The sequence below is a fragment of the Saccoglossus kowalevskii genome, chromosome 18 (assembly GCF_978046115.1).
Source record: "Saccoglossus kowalevskii chromosome 18, keSacKowa6.1, whole genome shotgun sequence".
In the NCBI taxonomy this organism is placed as follows: Eukaryota; Metazoa; Hemichordata; class Enteropneusta; family Harrimaniidae; genus Saccoglossus; species Saccoglossus kowalevskii.
Genome location: NC_140658.1, coordinates 1911811 through 1929223, shown reverse-complemented (window position 1 = coordinate 1929223; position 17413 = coordinate 1911811). Strand labels below are relative to the sequence as shown.

Sequence of the window (17413 nt, the reverse complement as noted above, 5' to 3'; positions counted from 1 at the left end):
ACATAAGGTAAAACAAATCATGTAACAATATAATGATAATAACGGTAATAAATCCTAGCTTAACAGTTGAACAGAACGATCATATAGTCAGTCGGGTGACGCCGAGGGTCACGCACTGTGTTGCAAAATGGCCGTGTGGTTGAAACTGGGTCATGGCGTTACGGGTGAGGAAGACATCATTAAACACTCTCAAAATCACAATAAAACGGGGAAGTGGTTGCATATTACGGCGTAGCCAACATGGGAAATAAATAAACGCGCAATACAAACGACATGGGTTCGAATCACACTAGATACACTCTCACCAGAACTGAAGCAATCAGAAACCAGCAATCGTTTTGGCTTTTCCGTTCAACTCATCGGAACACTGGGGTAGTTAGAAAAATGAACACCACTTAACGACCAACATCGTGGCGTGGTACACAAGCGTGCCATCAAAATAAAACAAAATTAGCTTGAAAGGACAGTGGGTTCGAGTCCCGCTCAGAGCTACCGTAAAAACGTAAATCAAATAAACTGAAATCTCTCAAACCGTAAACAAGTAAACAAAGAACGTCGCGAAAAAATAATAAACCTCACAAAACTCCACCATACAAAACTGAATAAATAAATAATAAAATAACTTACGTCTTAAACTGGACGACGCGCAATTTGTTCAACAGTTTCCAGATTGTGACAAGAGATAAACAAGACCCAAGTCAAGGTAAGTTTTGTTAAAGTGTCGATGGCGTTCCCTATATTACGAAAACAATTCAGGCAACAGACGAATATCTTCTGTGGTGTTGTGGAATTTATACTGTGTCTGCAGAATTGTTGATTGAGGGTTCGAAGCCAGCAGTTAACATTTTGTTAGAAAGTTTCACAATTAAATCAAATATCCAATGTTACCAGTATATTTATTTCATTATTTTAACAACTTGCAATGGTGGAAGTTGGTCAAACACGAGTTCTTACACCTAAATAAGTATCAAATATTTGTCGACACATTTATTCTCTCAATCTTGTAGAGGTGGAAATTAATTAAACAACAGGTATTTACTCACAAATATAATGGTCAATATTTAAGAACTTGTAATTGTAATTGTTGGAATTAATCAAATGAGAGTTGTCTACACCAAAATAAGTTTCAAATACTTGTCCATACATTTATTCTCTCAATTTAACAACTTGTAATGGTGTAAAATAATTAAACGAGAGCTGTCTACACCAAAATAAGTCTCAAATATTTGTCCGCACATTTAGTCTCTCAATTTAACAACTTGTAATGGTGTAAAATTATTAAATTTAGAGTTGTTTACACCAAAATAAGTCTCAAATATTTGTCCACACATTTATTCTCTCAATTTAACAATTTGTAATTTGTGGAAGTAAATTAAATGCGATTTTTCTATACCAAAATAAGTCTAAAATACTTGTCCTCACACTTATTCTCTCAATTTAACAACTTGTAATTGTGAGAATTAATCAAACGAGAGCTGTCTACACCAAAATAAGTCTAAAATATTGTCCGCACATTTATTGTCACAATTTAACCACTTGTTAATAGTGGAAATTAATTCAATGAGAGCTGTCTACACCGAAATAAGTCTAAAATATTTGTCTGCACATGTATTCTCTCAATTTAACAACTTGTAAATGTGGGAATTAATCGAACGAGAGCTGTCTACACCAAAATAAGTCTAAAATATTGTCCGCACATTTATTGTCACAATTTAACCACTTGTTAATAGTGGAAATTACTTAAACGCGACTTGTTTAATCAGTTGACATCAATGCAACTTACTCGCAGACAGTGCACAACAGAGTATCATTATTGAGCAATTATAAACAGGAACGTGTCTTGGCATTAGGGTTAGGGTCGGGTCAGGTATGGGCAACGGAATTATTAACAGGAACGTGTCTTGTCATTAGGGTGAGGGTCGGGTCAGGTATGGGCAACGCAAATGGCAAACACCCAATTTGCAAGATGTACACTAATGGGTTATGGCATGCATATAGTTTACACAAGTAAAAACACAAAATTGGCAATTTTTTAGATAATTGTAACTCAATAATAGAAATATGTTGTATTTCTATATATATACACACTATAGAGTCTTATCAAATGCAAACACATACAGTCAATCAATTGTGGTCTTGTGGGTCAGTTGTCTACACACTGATCAGGAGGACCCGGGTTCAATTCCTATGCCTGCCAGTCTTTTTTCGCAAACACTAATTTGCAATAAAGCTAAATATTAAAACAAATCATTCATTTGCATGACTACCCATATGGTTCAGTGGATATGTACAATGTAGGCAATGTGAAAGATCGCTGGTTCGAATCCAGTACAGTTAGTACGTCTTTTGAATGCTAGTGAAAACATTGATCCTATAAGTAGGACTTAAATCCTATCATTTGTGTGAAGACACTCGTGGTACAGTGGACAAGACAGTGCGCTGGGAACTCAAAGATTGCAAGTTCGAATCACGGACAGGACACTCATACAAGACAAGATATGAAAGAAAAAAAACATAAACAGCAACTTCTGTATATCAAGAACTCGAGTCAGAAAGTCGAAGTTGTCGAAGTACGAACACAGTTGACAGCTGCAGGTCACGTGCAACAACAGACACGAGGATCAATGCTGCTCTCCAAATGGGTCCCTTCTTTTGTATTGACCCCCTAATCCCCCTTTCTAACTCTTTCCCCAAAAATAATATATCGCCCCCTTTAGAATGTATTGATCTGATTCAAGATGGTCAAATGGTGGCCATTTTTGTGCTGAAAAAATCATCAAAATCAAGCATATCTGGCATTCCAGAACCAGATCTTGGCTGTTTACAGATGAATTTTGTTCAAACTTAGTCCATACATTATGGGTTCCTAATGCACATCATTATGTTTTACAGATTGGATTCAAAGTGGCTGAATGACTGTCATTTTGTTTTAATTTATTTTTATTATTGATTGGCTATTTCACATATATTAACATTGCCACTATTACTAAAACACCCTAAATAACGTGTTTATAATTGCTGTTATCAAGTGGAACGTTTCAGGTACTGTATTACATCTGTACATGGTTTTTGGTGCTTATTTCTGTGTCTCACCCCCAGAAGTGTACCACAAATTTTAGACCAGTTTTAATATATACACATTTACTGCCACTTATATGTACCAGTATATGGGTCGAACTGGTCTAGGGTGATTATTCCTTAATTAATATTTAGCCACAATTTAATAATGATAATAACAAATGTGCCAAATTGAAAACATAAACAATGTGAATCAAAAACTATACCCTTTGTGTTATTGACACAACAAACCCAATTCCTTTATTTGTTTTATAAATATCAATAGCTTATCAATGACAGTATCCAATGACATCATCAAAATTGTTTCAATGTTATTTCATTGGCCAATAGAAACCTCTCATTTCAGTTTGAATTGTGAAATTTATAAATATTCATAAAAATGTAGAGAATATTTTTTTGTGTGTTGACAGCACCAATTTCAATGTCACAAGTGTATGCCACATTTAAAGGGTGACATTGTCATCACTCCACACATGTGTGAGATTTGTATTTATTAAGAGTGATTGTTTCACAACCCAATGCACTCCCAAGCCAGTTTGGATCTAGTCATGTTGTGTACTGAATACAGTTTGATTGGACTCCTTTAATGCATTCCAATCATTCCTGCCAGTTTACCTTGTTAAACCTATAATAACAAGACACACACACACATACTGTAAATTTATTATTTGAGGCACAGAAAATTTGATTTGATTTGTTGTGTATACAAAATACAGAATGAGAAAAGTTGCAATTTTAACATATGGAAGACTGCTTGGCTAAAATATGAGAAGTAAATGTTATGACTGGAGTGGTAAGGCTGAAAAAGATGCTCAGGAATATAAATATAAATACCATTTAAAAACATCCGGGCTTTAAGGATAATTGGATTTTAAACAAAACCTACATTTTATTTACATATATTTGAATTCTGTGTGCAGAGAATTAATAGGGGCTAATATCATATCAATATTTGCCTGTTTGTGAGAGTCGGATCTTATTTCACTGAAACATCAACACCACTGGCTGGATTTGAATCAAATTTGGTACACAGCTACTATACCATGAACTGATTGGATTTTTCATCCAATCTATCCATATTATGGTAGTGTCTCATAAATCTGTATATTTTAATTTGCATACATGTACTAGTACTGTTTAACTCTAATGAATTAAATATTAATAAATGTTTGCTATTTTTAGTTTCCTGTAATAGATTGAAGCTTGACATGTGCTGTTTATGTTTTTATTCTATTTGGTCAAAAAAATCTGTTCGTTGCACATCAGTTTCAAAGGTTTCCATAAATTTCTTTTGGAGGGGCTTATACCAAATTCTGTCGTGAATTTGCCCTTGGTCGTTAAACAGCAGACTGGGATTTTGAAAAAAAGAATATGGGCAATTGTTGTGCCTAAAATAGTCTAATTTGAGTTTTACCATATCATTGACGCCTATTCAAGTTTATTGTCACTATCATGAATGGGTAAGCTTTGTTTTGACAAATAGCTGTTATCCCTGTAAAAAACGTTGAATTATTCTTCAAATGCTCAGTTTACCTTTTGAAAACAACAATTTTTTTGATTTAAAAAAATCATGCTGTTGTTCCATTGAAATCCAAGCCAAAAGATAGTACTACAACACCGGCGAATCTCTTTCGTTTTGCGTTGAATAACATTAACATATTTAAATGAGCTATTGTAATTTGAACACATTGGCATCATCCATCATTTTGATTGGTTAATTAGCAATTTGACTTATCAGGTCAAAGAACACAAGAGAAAAACCCTGTCGGATATTCTACAGCATCGAGTGTTTATATGCGACTGGAACCATTTGCTTACGGTGAAACTAAGTTGAATTTTATTTGCATTTCACAACAATTCAACAAATTTTTTTTTTTATGTTATTATAATCATTACTAGGTAATAATCGACAATTGTGAAACACAGCATTTTGTCACACGCAACGTAATATTACTGTAATTGGTATAGTACAGGTGTGATGGTTCAAATACCAAAATGGCAACAGTAACAGAAAGACTTCCCTGGCCGCGATGATAAAATACGAACACGGAGCCAACAGATGAGGTTTCAACTGGTACTGGTATTATTATACTCTGCAAACATCAAGTACAATAACGCGGTAAAACTCCACTACTCCAGTAACTAGATACTTAAACTCCATTACAATTCAACGAGATCTCTGATCTGAACTCAGTGCTGAACAACTCCCCTATATATACCCACACTGTCTATAAATAGACCATTACATCAGCATACATAATGAGTCTGGAATTTACTATAATAAATTTCTAGAATGTTCCATTACCTTCTATTGCCTCCTACAGTGTTCTATTACCTATTCAACCAGTTTCTAAAAAAAAATCTAGAATATTCCACCCAGACACAGTACGGTTCTAGAACATTCTCAGTGACACGGAAGTGGTAAATAAGTCGTATGCGACACATTTCCAGATTGTGCTACCATGATCATTTGCTACTCAGCAATGCAGTTGTGTTTTTATTTGAAACGTTTTTTACCATACACTTTCGTTACCAATAAAATTGTAATTTTTGTACTAGGTTCGTTAATGTGATTTTTTGGAGAAAGATGACATTGAGTATAATACAATTTGAGTTGGTCTACTTTTTAATTCAGCATCAGGGATATCAGGGAACCCCTGCTGTGCATAGAACAGTAACTGTAACAACAAGGACAAAATGTATAAAATTTTTGATTAGCTTCTGCCGTAGTTTCTTTTGTTTTAGGGGGTGTACTGTAGGTGGATTTTTCAATGAAAAAAATATTTTATGATGGCCCACCAGCTCAGGGTAATTTTTTGGATGGGCCAATTTACGGCAGTATCCGGTAATACATATAGTTCAGAATTAATTAACTAACACACAGGAGCACTTTTATAAACCTTGCATTGAAACCACTCAGTCCTGTAGACTCAGAGACCTGACTTGCATACTCAGACGAGGACGGCATAGTGATTGGCTACTAATATATCAGTATACCAAATGCAACAGTTGTGATATTTGCGAGATATCTGGGTCAGAAGTTTCTGTCAATAACACATAATTAATGAAATATACATAGATTTGATTGGGATTGATTTTTCAGCATCTTAGGGTACCATAAATCCTAGCATGCATAGTATGTTCAGATTATCTGTTTCAAATACTATCCTTGATCATTTGATACTATGATGTAAATCTTTATGTACCTAATCAATATTTGTTTCTGTTGCTGGAAACACTGGTTTTATTGAATCTTATTACAATATTAGCTTAGATCATTTATAGAGGAGAAGCTATATATAAATAACGAACTATTAATAATCAGAATAAAACTTATTCAATAATTACAAAACGATAAAAATTAGTAAAAGTGGAATTGTTGGCCATAGCGTGTCATTTTTGACTCCCGTGTGCGAAGCACAAAAAGGGAGTCTTTGCAGTTAGTGTGTCTGTATGTATGTGTGTGTGTGTGTGTGTGTGTGTGTGTGTGTGTGTGTCCGTCTGTTCCGCTGATATCTCAAGAACCATACATCAGTTTTTGATGAAACTTGGTGCATAGATGCTCTGGGCCAATGCGCAGATTTGATTAGGTTTTGGTAAAAATCTATGCATATTAATTACCTAATTTGCATGATAATTAGCTGATTTTTAGCTGTTTCATGACTGTTCCACTGATATCTAAAGAACCACTCATTGGATTTTGATGAAACTTGGCACACAGATGCTCCAAACTAATGCGTAGATTTGATTAGTTTTGGGTAAAAATCTGTGCAATATTAATTACCTAATTTGCATAATGATTAATCAATTTTCGGCTTTTCCACTGATATTTCAAGTACTAATCATCACATTTCAATAAAACTTGGTACAAAAATGTCATAGGACACTGCACAAACCTGAAAGTTTTTAGGGTAATATGAGTACATATTAATTACCTAATTTGCATAATTAATTAATTTTCAGCTTTTGATATTTCAAGTAGTAATCATCACATTTCAATGACACTTGGTACATAGATGTCATAGGACACTGCACAGACCTGATAGTTTTTAGAGTAATACGAGTACATATTAATTACCTAATTAGCATAATTAATTAATTTTCAGCTTCTGATATTTCAAGTAGTAATCATCACATTTCAATGAAATTTGGTACATAGACATCATAGGACACTGCACAGACCTGATAGTTTTAGGCTAATATCAGTATATATTAATTAGCTAATTTGCATAATTAAATAATTTTCAGCTTTTGATATTTCAAGTAGTAATCATCACATTTCAATGACACTTGGTACATAGATGTCATAGGACACTGCACAAACCTGATAGTTTTTAGGGTAATATGAGTACATATTAATTATCTAATTTGCATAATTAATTAATTTTCAGCTTTTGATATATCAAGTAGTAATCATCATATTTCAATGAGACTTGCTACATAGATCTTCTAGGATTATGCAGAGACCTAATTAGTTTTAATTGGATATTAATTACCTAATTTGCATAATGTTCCACTGATATATAAAGAACCACAAATTGGATTTTAATGAAACTTTTAAAGAGAACTATGCAGAAACCAATTAGTTTTTGGTAAATATTTATGCTTATTAATCACCTAATTAACATAATTAATTAACACTGATATCTCAATTACTGATCATCACATTTGAATAAAATTTGGTACATAAATGCTCTAGGACAATAGACAGGCTTGATTAATTTTTGGTTAAAATTTGTTCATATTAATTCTCTAATTAGCATAATAATTCATAATTTTTTTGTTCTGTTCTGTTCATATTAGTTACCTGATGTACATAATTAGTTTTCAGCTTTTCTATCAATATCTCATGTGCAGGTAATTTTGAATTAATTTTTAATGTGTTTTCAATACTCTCAGCACACGGGAGTTCTTTCTAAGCTTTCTTTGATTTACATTTTTTGGGACTCAATTCCCACACGTGTGCAGGTGATGACCCTCCCACTTTAAAAGAATTGTAAAAAAGAGATATCAATATTATAATCACACAGCAGTGGAACATTTTAATTCAAACTTAAATTATGGCTTCCACCTATTATAAATATGGCATTGCATATTCCTATGTTTAGGATCAAATCTCAATCAGATTTCTTTATCTGACATTGTTATTACAGCTTGGTTTGTTAGATGTTCCTGACCCTGATGCATTCATGAATATGAATATGTACGGAGATGATGATGACGATGATGATCTTGAAGCTGAACTTGCAGCATTGCAATCTGGTGAAACTATACCAGAAGCAAAACCAACGAAAAGTATGTAAACATTCATTAGAATGTCTTGTTGCAAAATAGTTGTGTCTGTGTTGTTTTACTATGTCTGATGTAGACAGAGAAACAGGAGCATACTTTGGTTCATACATCCAACATCTTTTCTCAGACAACCCTGACTGATTTTAAGGCAAGGCAAGTCAAGCCTGGCATATGCCTATGTACATTAATTAGTTTTTTGTTCTGTTGACTTACTGATGAACATTTTTGCCCCATAAAACATTAGACATGCTTTGATTGGTTTCATTCAAACTTTATTCACTTATGGTGGGTTTCTGATGCTCATTAATTTGTTGTGCAATCTCATTTAAAATCTCAGGCAATGATATCAACATGGCGCATATGTGACCCGAAACTTACCCCGCTTGATAACACAAAAAAATAGTACAACTCATGGTAATCGTCCCGGTGATTGATCAGAGACTGGGTTTAGAGTTACATTGTAACAAAATGCAGTCGGAAATATATACATTATATTTACTCTACACAACGTAGTTTATGTCTGTGAATATCACAATGTAGACCACGTCACTCTCAAAGAAACTACATTGTATTAGTCACAATCAGACTGTACTGTGTACTTTTACAGATTTTGTTCAGATTCGGTACAATAGCAAGACATGATGGGTAAATTGCCTCTTCTCTTCAATTATTTTCAGTCCCTCATTTGTCTGTATGGCATTATGTTCGTCTTCAGCCATTTCACGAACATGCTTTGACTGATCATATTCCAACTTTAATAACACAATGACTTACATATAAGTGTCAATTTCACCATTTGATAAAATATGACTGACCAGCGGCCATTTTGGTCCTCAAATTGCGAAATTCTTGTACTTTAATATGGACCAAACCATTTCCTGGAAATTAACAGATTTCACTCAAATTTTGTATCAGGATCATGTATATTGTGCTACAGGTGCACAAAATATTTTTTTTTAGATTTTAACAAAAATGGTAGTCATTTTGTTTTTTTCATGTCCATGTCGATTTCTCACTAAAATATTGTCTGATTTATTTGAAAGAGTTCAGATAAATGCCATACTCACGGTAATAGACATAGCAATGTAACAAACTATGCATGTGACTGTCTTCAGAACCATTACCAATGGCTGAGATTGAGAGAATGGCTGCAGAGAGTATGAAAGACACAGATGAGTATGTTGATGATGAGGATCTAGAAGAAGATGCTGAGTTATTAGCAGAGTTGCAAGAATTGGCAGGTGATGAGGAGGAGGAAGAAGAGATGGTTAAACCTGTACCATCACCAAAACCACAGGTAAATAGTAAAATACTCATCACAACCTCTATTGTGTTTTGTGTTTATAACACTCTCAAGAACTTTCACAGTGGCTTAGTGTTTGTGGTCAAGTCGGTGGCACATTACATATCTATTAGTGTTTGTGGTCAAGTCGGTGGCACATTACATATCTATTAGTGTTTGTGGTCAAGTCAGTGGCACATTACAGATCTATTAGTGTTTGTGGTCATGTCAGTGGCACATTACAGATCTATTAGTGTTTGTGGTCAAGTCGGTGGCACATTACAGATCTATTAGTGTTTGTGGTCATGTCAGTGGCACATTACAGATCTATTAGTGTTTGTGGTCATGTCGGTGGCACATTACATATCTATTAGTGTTTGTGGTCAAGTCGGTGGCACATTACAGATCTATTAGTGTTTGTGGTCAAGTCGGTGGCACATTACAGATCTATTAGTGTTTGTGGTCAAGTCGGTGGCACATTACATATCTATTAGTGTTTGTGGTCAAGTCGGTGGCACATTACAGATCTATTAGTGTTTGTGGTCATGTCAGTGGCACATTACAGATCTATTAGTGTTTGTGGTCATGTCGGTGGCACATTACATATCTATTAGTGTTTGTGGTCAAGTCGGTGGCACATTACAGATCTATTAGTGTTTGTGGTCAAGTCGGTGGCACATTACAGATCTATTAGTGTTTGTGGTCATGTCGGTGGCACATTACAGATCTATTAGTGTTTGTGGTCATGTCGGTGGCACATTACAGATCTATTAGTGTTTGTGGTCAAGTCGGTGGCACATTACAGATCTATTAGTGTTTGTGGTCAAGTCAGTGGCACATTATAGATCTATTAGTGTTTGTGGTCAAGTCGGTGGCACATTACAGATCTATTAGTGTTTGTGGTCATGTCGGTGGCACATTACAGATCTATTAGTGTTTGTGGTCATGTCAATGGCACATTACAGATCTATTAGTGTTTGTGGTCATGTCGTTGGCACATTACAGATCTATTAGTGTTTGTGGTCATGTCAGTGGCACATTATAGATCTATTAGTGTTTGTGGTCATGTCGGTGGCACATTACAGATCTATTAGTGTTTGTGGTCATGTCGGTGGCACATTACAGATCTATTAGTGTTTGTGGTCAAGTCGGTGGCACATTACAGATCTATTAGTGTTTGTGGTCAAGTCAGTGGCACATTATAGATCTATTAGTGTTTGTGGTCAAGTCGGTGGCACATTACAGATCTATTAGTGTTTGTGGTCATGTCGGTGGCACATTACAGATCTATTAGTGTTTGTGGTCATGTCAATGGCACATTACAGATCTATTAGTGTTTGTGGTCATGTCGTTGGCACATTACAGATCTATTAGTGTTTGTGGTCATGTCAGTGGCACATTATAGATCTATTAGTGTTTGTGGTCATGTCGGTGGCACATTACAGATCTATTAGTGTTTGTGGTCATGTCGGTGGCACATTACAGATCTATTAGTGTTTGTGGTCATGTCGGTGGCACATTACAGATCTATTAGTGTTTGTGGTCATGTCGGTGGCACATTACAGATCTATTAGTGTTTGTGGTCATGTCAGTGGCACATTATAGATCTATTAGTGTTTGTGGTCATGTCGGTGGCACATTACAGATCTATTAGTGTTTGTGGTCATGTCGGTGGCACATTACAGATCTATTAGTGTTTGTGGTCATGTCGGTGGCACATTACAGATCTATTAGTGTTTGTGGTCATGTCGGTGGCACATTACAGATCTATTAATGTTTGTGGTCATGTCGGTGCACATTACAGATCTATTAGTGTTTGTGGTCATGTCGGTGGCACATTACAGATCTATTAGTGTTTGTGGTCATGTCGGTGGCACATTACAGATCTATTAGTGTTTGTGGTCATGTCGGTGGCACATTACAGATCTATTAGTGTTTGTGGTCATGTCGGTGGCACATTACAGATCTATTAGTGTTTGTGGTCATGTCGGTGGCACATTACAGATCTATTAGTGTTTGTGGTCATGTCGGTGGCACATTACAGATCTATTAGTGTTTGTGGTCATGTCGGTGGCACATTACAGATCTATTAGTGTTTGTGGTCATGTCGGTGGCACATTACAGATCTATTAGTGTTTGTGGTCATGTCGGTGGCACATTACAGATCTATTAGTGTTTGTGGTCATGTCGGTGGCACATTACAGATCTATTAGTGTTTGTGGTCATGTCGGTGGCACATTACAGATCTATTAGTGTTTGTGGTCATGTCGGTGGCACATTACAGATCTATTAGTGTTTGTGATCATGTCGGTGGCACATTACAGATCTATTAGTGTTTGTGGTCATGTCGGTGGCACATTACAGATCTATTACTGTTTGTGGTCATGTCGGTGGCACATTACAGATCTATTCGTGTTTGTGGTCATGTCGGTGGCACATTACAGATCTATTAGTGTTTGTGGTCAAGTCGGTGGCACATTACAGATCTATTAGTGTTTGTGGTCATGTCAGTGGCACATTACAGATCTATTAGTGTTTGTGGTCAAGTCGGTGGCACATTACAGATCTATTAGTGTTTGTGGTCATGTCGGTGGCACATTACAGATCTATTAGTGTTTGTGGTCATGTCGGTGGCACATTACAGATCTATTAGTGTTTGTGGTCATGTCGGTGGCACATTACAGATCTATTAGTGTTTGTGGTCATGTCGGTGGCACATTACAGATCTATTAGTGTTTGTGGTCATGTCGGTGGCACATTACAGATCTATTAGTGTTTGTGGTCATGTCGGTGGCACATTACAGATCTATTAGTGTTTGTGGTCATGTCGTTGGCACATTACAGATCTATTAGTGTTTGTGGTCATGTCGGTGGCACATTACAGATCTATTAGTGTTTGTGGTCATGTCGGTGACACATTACAGATCTATTAGTGTTTGTGGTCATGTCGGTGGCACATTACAGATCTATTAGTGTTTGTGGTCATGTCGATGGCACATTACAGATCTATTAGTGTTTGTGGTCAAGTCAGTGGCACATTACAGATCTATTAGTGTTTGTGGTCAAGTCGGTGGCACATTACAGATCTATTAGTGTTTGTGGTCATGTCAGTGGCACATTACAGATCTATTAGTGTTTGTGGTCAAGTCGGTGACACATTACAGATCTATTAGTGTTTGTGGTCAAGTCGGTGGCACATTACAGATCTATTAGTGTTTGTGGTCATGTCGGTGGCACATTACAGATCTATTAGTGTTTGTGGTCATGTCGGTGGCACATTACAGATCTATTAGTGTTTGTGGTCATGTCGGTGGCACATTACAGATCTATTAGTGTTTGTGGTCATGTCGGTGGCACATTACAGATCTATTAGTGTTTGTGGTCAAGTCAGTGGCACATTACATATCTATTAGTGTTTGTGGTCATGTTGGTGGCACATTACAGATCTATTAGTGTTTGTGGTCATGTCGGTGGCACATTACAGATCTATTAGTGTTTGTGGTCATGTCGGTGGCACATTACAGATCTATTAGTGTTTGTGGTCATGTCGGTGGCACATTACAGATCTATTAGTGTTTGTGGTCATGTCGGTGGCACATTACAGATCTATTAGTGTTTGTGGTCATGTCGGTGGCACATTACAGATCTATTAGTGTTTGTGGTCAAGTCGGTGGCACATTACAGATCTATTAGTGTTTGTGGTCATGTCAGTGGCACATTACAGATCTATTAGTGTTTGTGGTCAAGTCGGTGGCACATTACAGATCTATTAGTGTTTGTGGTCATGTCGGTGGCACATTACAGATCTATTAGTGTTTGTGGTCATGTCAGTGGCACATTACAGATCTATTAGTGTTTGTGGTCAAGTCGGTGGCACATTACAGATCTATTAGTGTTTGTGGTCAAGTCGGTGGCACATTACAGATCTATTAGTGTAGTTTACTTTGCACATGTACAACCATTTATACATAGACCTTTACCTAAACACATTGCATTCTGATTACAGCCTGGTTCAAACAGTGAAATGATATCTTTATTGAAAGATAGACAAGAAATGTACATGACAGCCATTAACACGGCTAAGGCTGCTAATGATAGTTCAAAGGTCAGGAGATATGAGAGAGGCTTGAAGGTAAGATTTGACAAAAATCAGAGTTGTTATTATACTGTGTTTGTTTTTGACTCCCATGTGCGAAGCACAAAATGGGAGTCTTTGCAGTTAGTGTGTCTGTATGTGTGCGTGCGTGTGTGTGTGTGTGTGTGTCCGTGTGTGTGTCCATCTGTTCCACTGATATCTCAAGAACCATACATCGGTTTTTGATGAAACTTGGTGAATAGATGCTCTGGGCCAATGCGCAGAGATTAGGTTTTGGTAAAAATCCATGCTCGTTAATTACCCAATTTGCATGATAATTAGCTAATTTTTAGCTGTTCTATGACTGTTCCGCTGATATCTAAATAACCACTCATTGGATTTTGATGAAACTTGGTACATAGATGCTCTGAACATATGCGCAGATTTGATTAGTTTTTGGTAAAAATCCGTGCATATTAATTACCTAATTTGCATGATAATTAGCTATGTTTTAGTGGTTCCATGACTGTTCCACTGATATCTAAACAACCACTTGTTGGATTTTGATGAAACTTGGTACATAGATGCTCTGAACATATGCGCAGATTTGATTAGTTTTTGGTAAAAATCCGTGCATATTAATTACCTAATTTGCATAATGATTAGTCAATTTTCGGTTTTTCCACTGATATCTCAAGTACTAATCATCACATTTCAATGAAACTTGGTACATAGATGTCATATGACACTGCACAGACCTGATAGGTTTTATGGTAATATCAGTACATATAATTACCTAATTTGCATAATTAATTTATTTTCAGTTTTTGATATTAGTGAGCATTACATTTCAATGAAATTTGGTACTTACATACTCAAGGACTATGCAGAGATTGATTGTTTCGGATAAATATTTGTGCATATTAATCACCTAATTTGCATAATTAGTTGATTTTCAGCTTTTCCACGGGTATCTCAAGTACTAATCACCGCATTTCAATGAAACTTGGTACATAGATCCTTTAGGACTATGCAGAGACCTGATTAGTTTCAGGGTAAATAATTGTGCATATTAATTACCTAATTTGCATAATTAATTTTCAGCTTTTCTACTGATATCTAAAGTACTAATCATCACATTTCAATGAATCTAGAATTATGCAGAGACCCAATTAGTTTTTGGTAAATATTTGTGCATATTAATCACCTAATTTGCATAATTAACCAATTTCCAACTTTCACACTGATATCTCAGGTACTAATCATTACATATCAATGAATGTTTATACATGGATGCTGTAAGACAATAGACAGACCTGGATATTTGTGGGTTAAAATCTGTACATATTAATTACCCAATTTGCATAATTAACCAATTTTAAGCTTTCACACTGATATCTAAAGTACTAATTTCCATTTTAATGAAACTTAGTACAAAGATGCTCTAGGACAATGTACAAATCTAATTAGTTTGGGGTAAAACTCTGTTCATATTATTTCCCTAATAAGCATAATAATTCATAATTTTTTGGTTCTAATCACATTTCAATTAAACTTGGTACATAGAGTTTTTGTTACATTGCGCAGACCTCATTAGTTTTACAATCAAATCTGTTCATATTAATTTTCTAATTTGCATAATTAGTTTTCAGCTAAGTAATTTCGAATTATATTTAATGTGTCTCCAATACTCTCAGCACATGGGAGTTCTTTCTAAGCTTTCTTTGATTTAAGTTTAACCTGGGAAGCTGAGACAATAAAAATTACTTTTAGAATTTCAATATCTCAAGAAATAAATTTGAACTTTTAGTTTTGAAGATAATAGGAGCATAAAATAGATATATTTGTGATTTGTTATTGATGATCTTAACAATGCATTATATATGAAGCTGTATATTAACTAAACTGGAAATGGGTTGAGACAAGTTGAGGATTGTTCATATACTATTTGCTGACATGTGAGTCTAATGAAAAAGCTTGTGCAATGTTTGCTGGGTAAATTTGCAATGTAAGAATTCATTGTTGTGTTTTCCACAGACACTGAAAGACTTGGAGAGATCTGCAAAAAGTGGAAAAACTATCAATGAAGATGACATTCCTCCTTCTGTTGCCACTGGCAGCCAGAAACCCACTGCAACACCACCTGTTGCCATGGAAGTGGATGAACCTCCCAAAGTGGCTGTTACTCAGCAGGAACCAGTGGAAATTGAACCTGTAAAACCAGTAGTGCCTGTGAAACCAGTAGAACCTGTCGTTGTTAAAGGTATATGTCAATATGCATTGTAAAATAACTTAAAAACATATGGTTCTTGAGATATCAGTGGAATACATACATACACACAGACACATTCACTTCATACCATCAGTGTGACGACACACATTGGATTAATATGGTTGAATTAGTTTTTAATATAGTGATATGAACTTGATTAAAACGTGATTCTATAAAGGGTTACATTTTAATTTGAGTTAATTGAACTCAATTCAATGCAATTCAACATAGAATTGTATTTTAATTCACGTTTAATTAAATAAAAGTTAAATATCCTGTGATATATTTGCAAAGTGTAGGTTTAGTAAAGGGAAAAGGTATTGTTCAATATATTTTAATATAATTGTACAATACCTACCCCTTTTACTAAACCTGAGCTACGTAAACTTAAATTTGATTAAATATTAATATGAATTATGAAAATAATGAAGGTTGTCACTTGGTAGGTGTAAAGTTAAATGAAAGTCGTAAGACATACAGACACACTAACTCCAAAGTCAATTGGAGTTAATTAAGACGCAAACATCCAATGTATTACAGTGCATGAAAACATCCAATGTATTACAGTGCATGAAAACATCCAATGTATTACAGTGCATGAAAACCTCCAATGTATTATAGTGCATGAAAACATCCAATGTATTACAGTGCATGAAAACCTCCAATGTATTACAGTGCATGAAAACATCCAATGTATTACAGTGCATGAAAACCTCCAATGTATTATAGTGCATGAAAACATCCAATGTATTACAGTGCATGAAAACCTCCAATGTATTACAGTGCATGAAAACATCCAATGTATTACAGTGCATGAAAACATCCAATGTATTACAGTGCATGAAAACCTCCAATGTATTACAGTGCATGAAAACATCCAATGTATTACAATGCATGAAAACATCCAATGTATTACAGTGCATGAAAACATCCAATGTATTACAGTGCATGAAAACCTCCAATGTATTACAGTGCATGAAAACATCCAATGTATTACAATGCATGAAAACATCCAATGTATTACAGTGCATGAAAACATCCAATGTATTACAGTGCATGTAAACCTCCAATGTATTACAGTGCATGAGAACATCCAATGTATTACAGTGCATGAAAACATCCAATGTATTACAGTGCATGAAAACATCCAATGTATTACAGTGCATGAAAACAATCAAAAGAAGACAACGGGTATAGATGATGAACACATTTTTTATGCCAACTGCATTCTTTTTTTTTTGATTACTTGGTTTGAAGTTTAAGGGATTTCAATACCACAACAGTTATAAATATGTAATTACTTTGTCTGATTTTAATGTTTTCATTGAATAATTAATTACCGGATAAAATGCTTAGAGACATCATTGACACAACAGTTTTAAAGCTATGCCAACAGTTAAAAAAACGGGGACTT

General features: G+C 35.2%; 1 protein-coding gene across 2 annotated transcripts in view; it reads left to right on the top strand.

Moving 5' to 3' along the window:
- LOC102808237 (coiled-coil and C2 domain-containing protein 1-like) overlaps positions 1-17413 on the top strand; it is a 65528-nt gene that overhangs the window by 1336 nt on the left and 46779 nt on the right. For both annotated transcript variants that reach the window (XR_014926945.1, XM_085492717.1), the window contains exons 2-5: positions 8232-8373; positions 9486-9667; positions 13659-13784; positions 15765-15990. Coding sequence is in view for 1 of the 2 variants with exons in the window: in XM_085492717.1 (XP_085348843.1) it covers positions 8232-8373; positions 9486-9667; positions 13659-13784; positions 15765-15990 (676 nt within the window). In the remaining variant the exon portion in view is untranslated. The remainder of the gene's footprint in view (positions 1-8231; positions 8374-9485; positions 9668-13658; positions 13785-15764; positions 15991-17413) is intronic.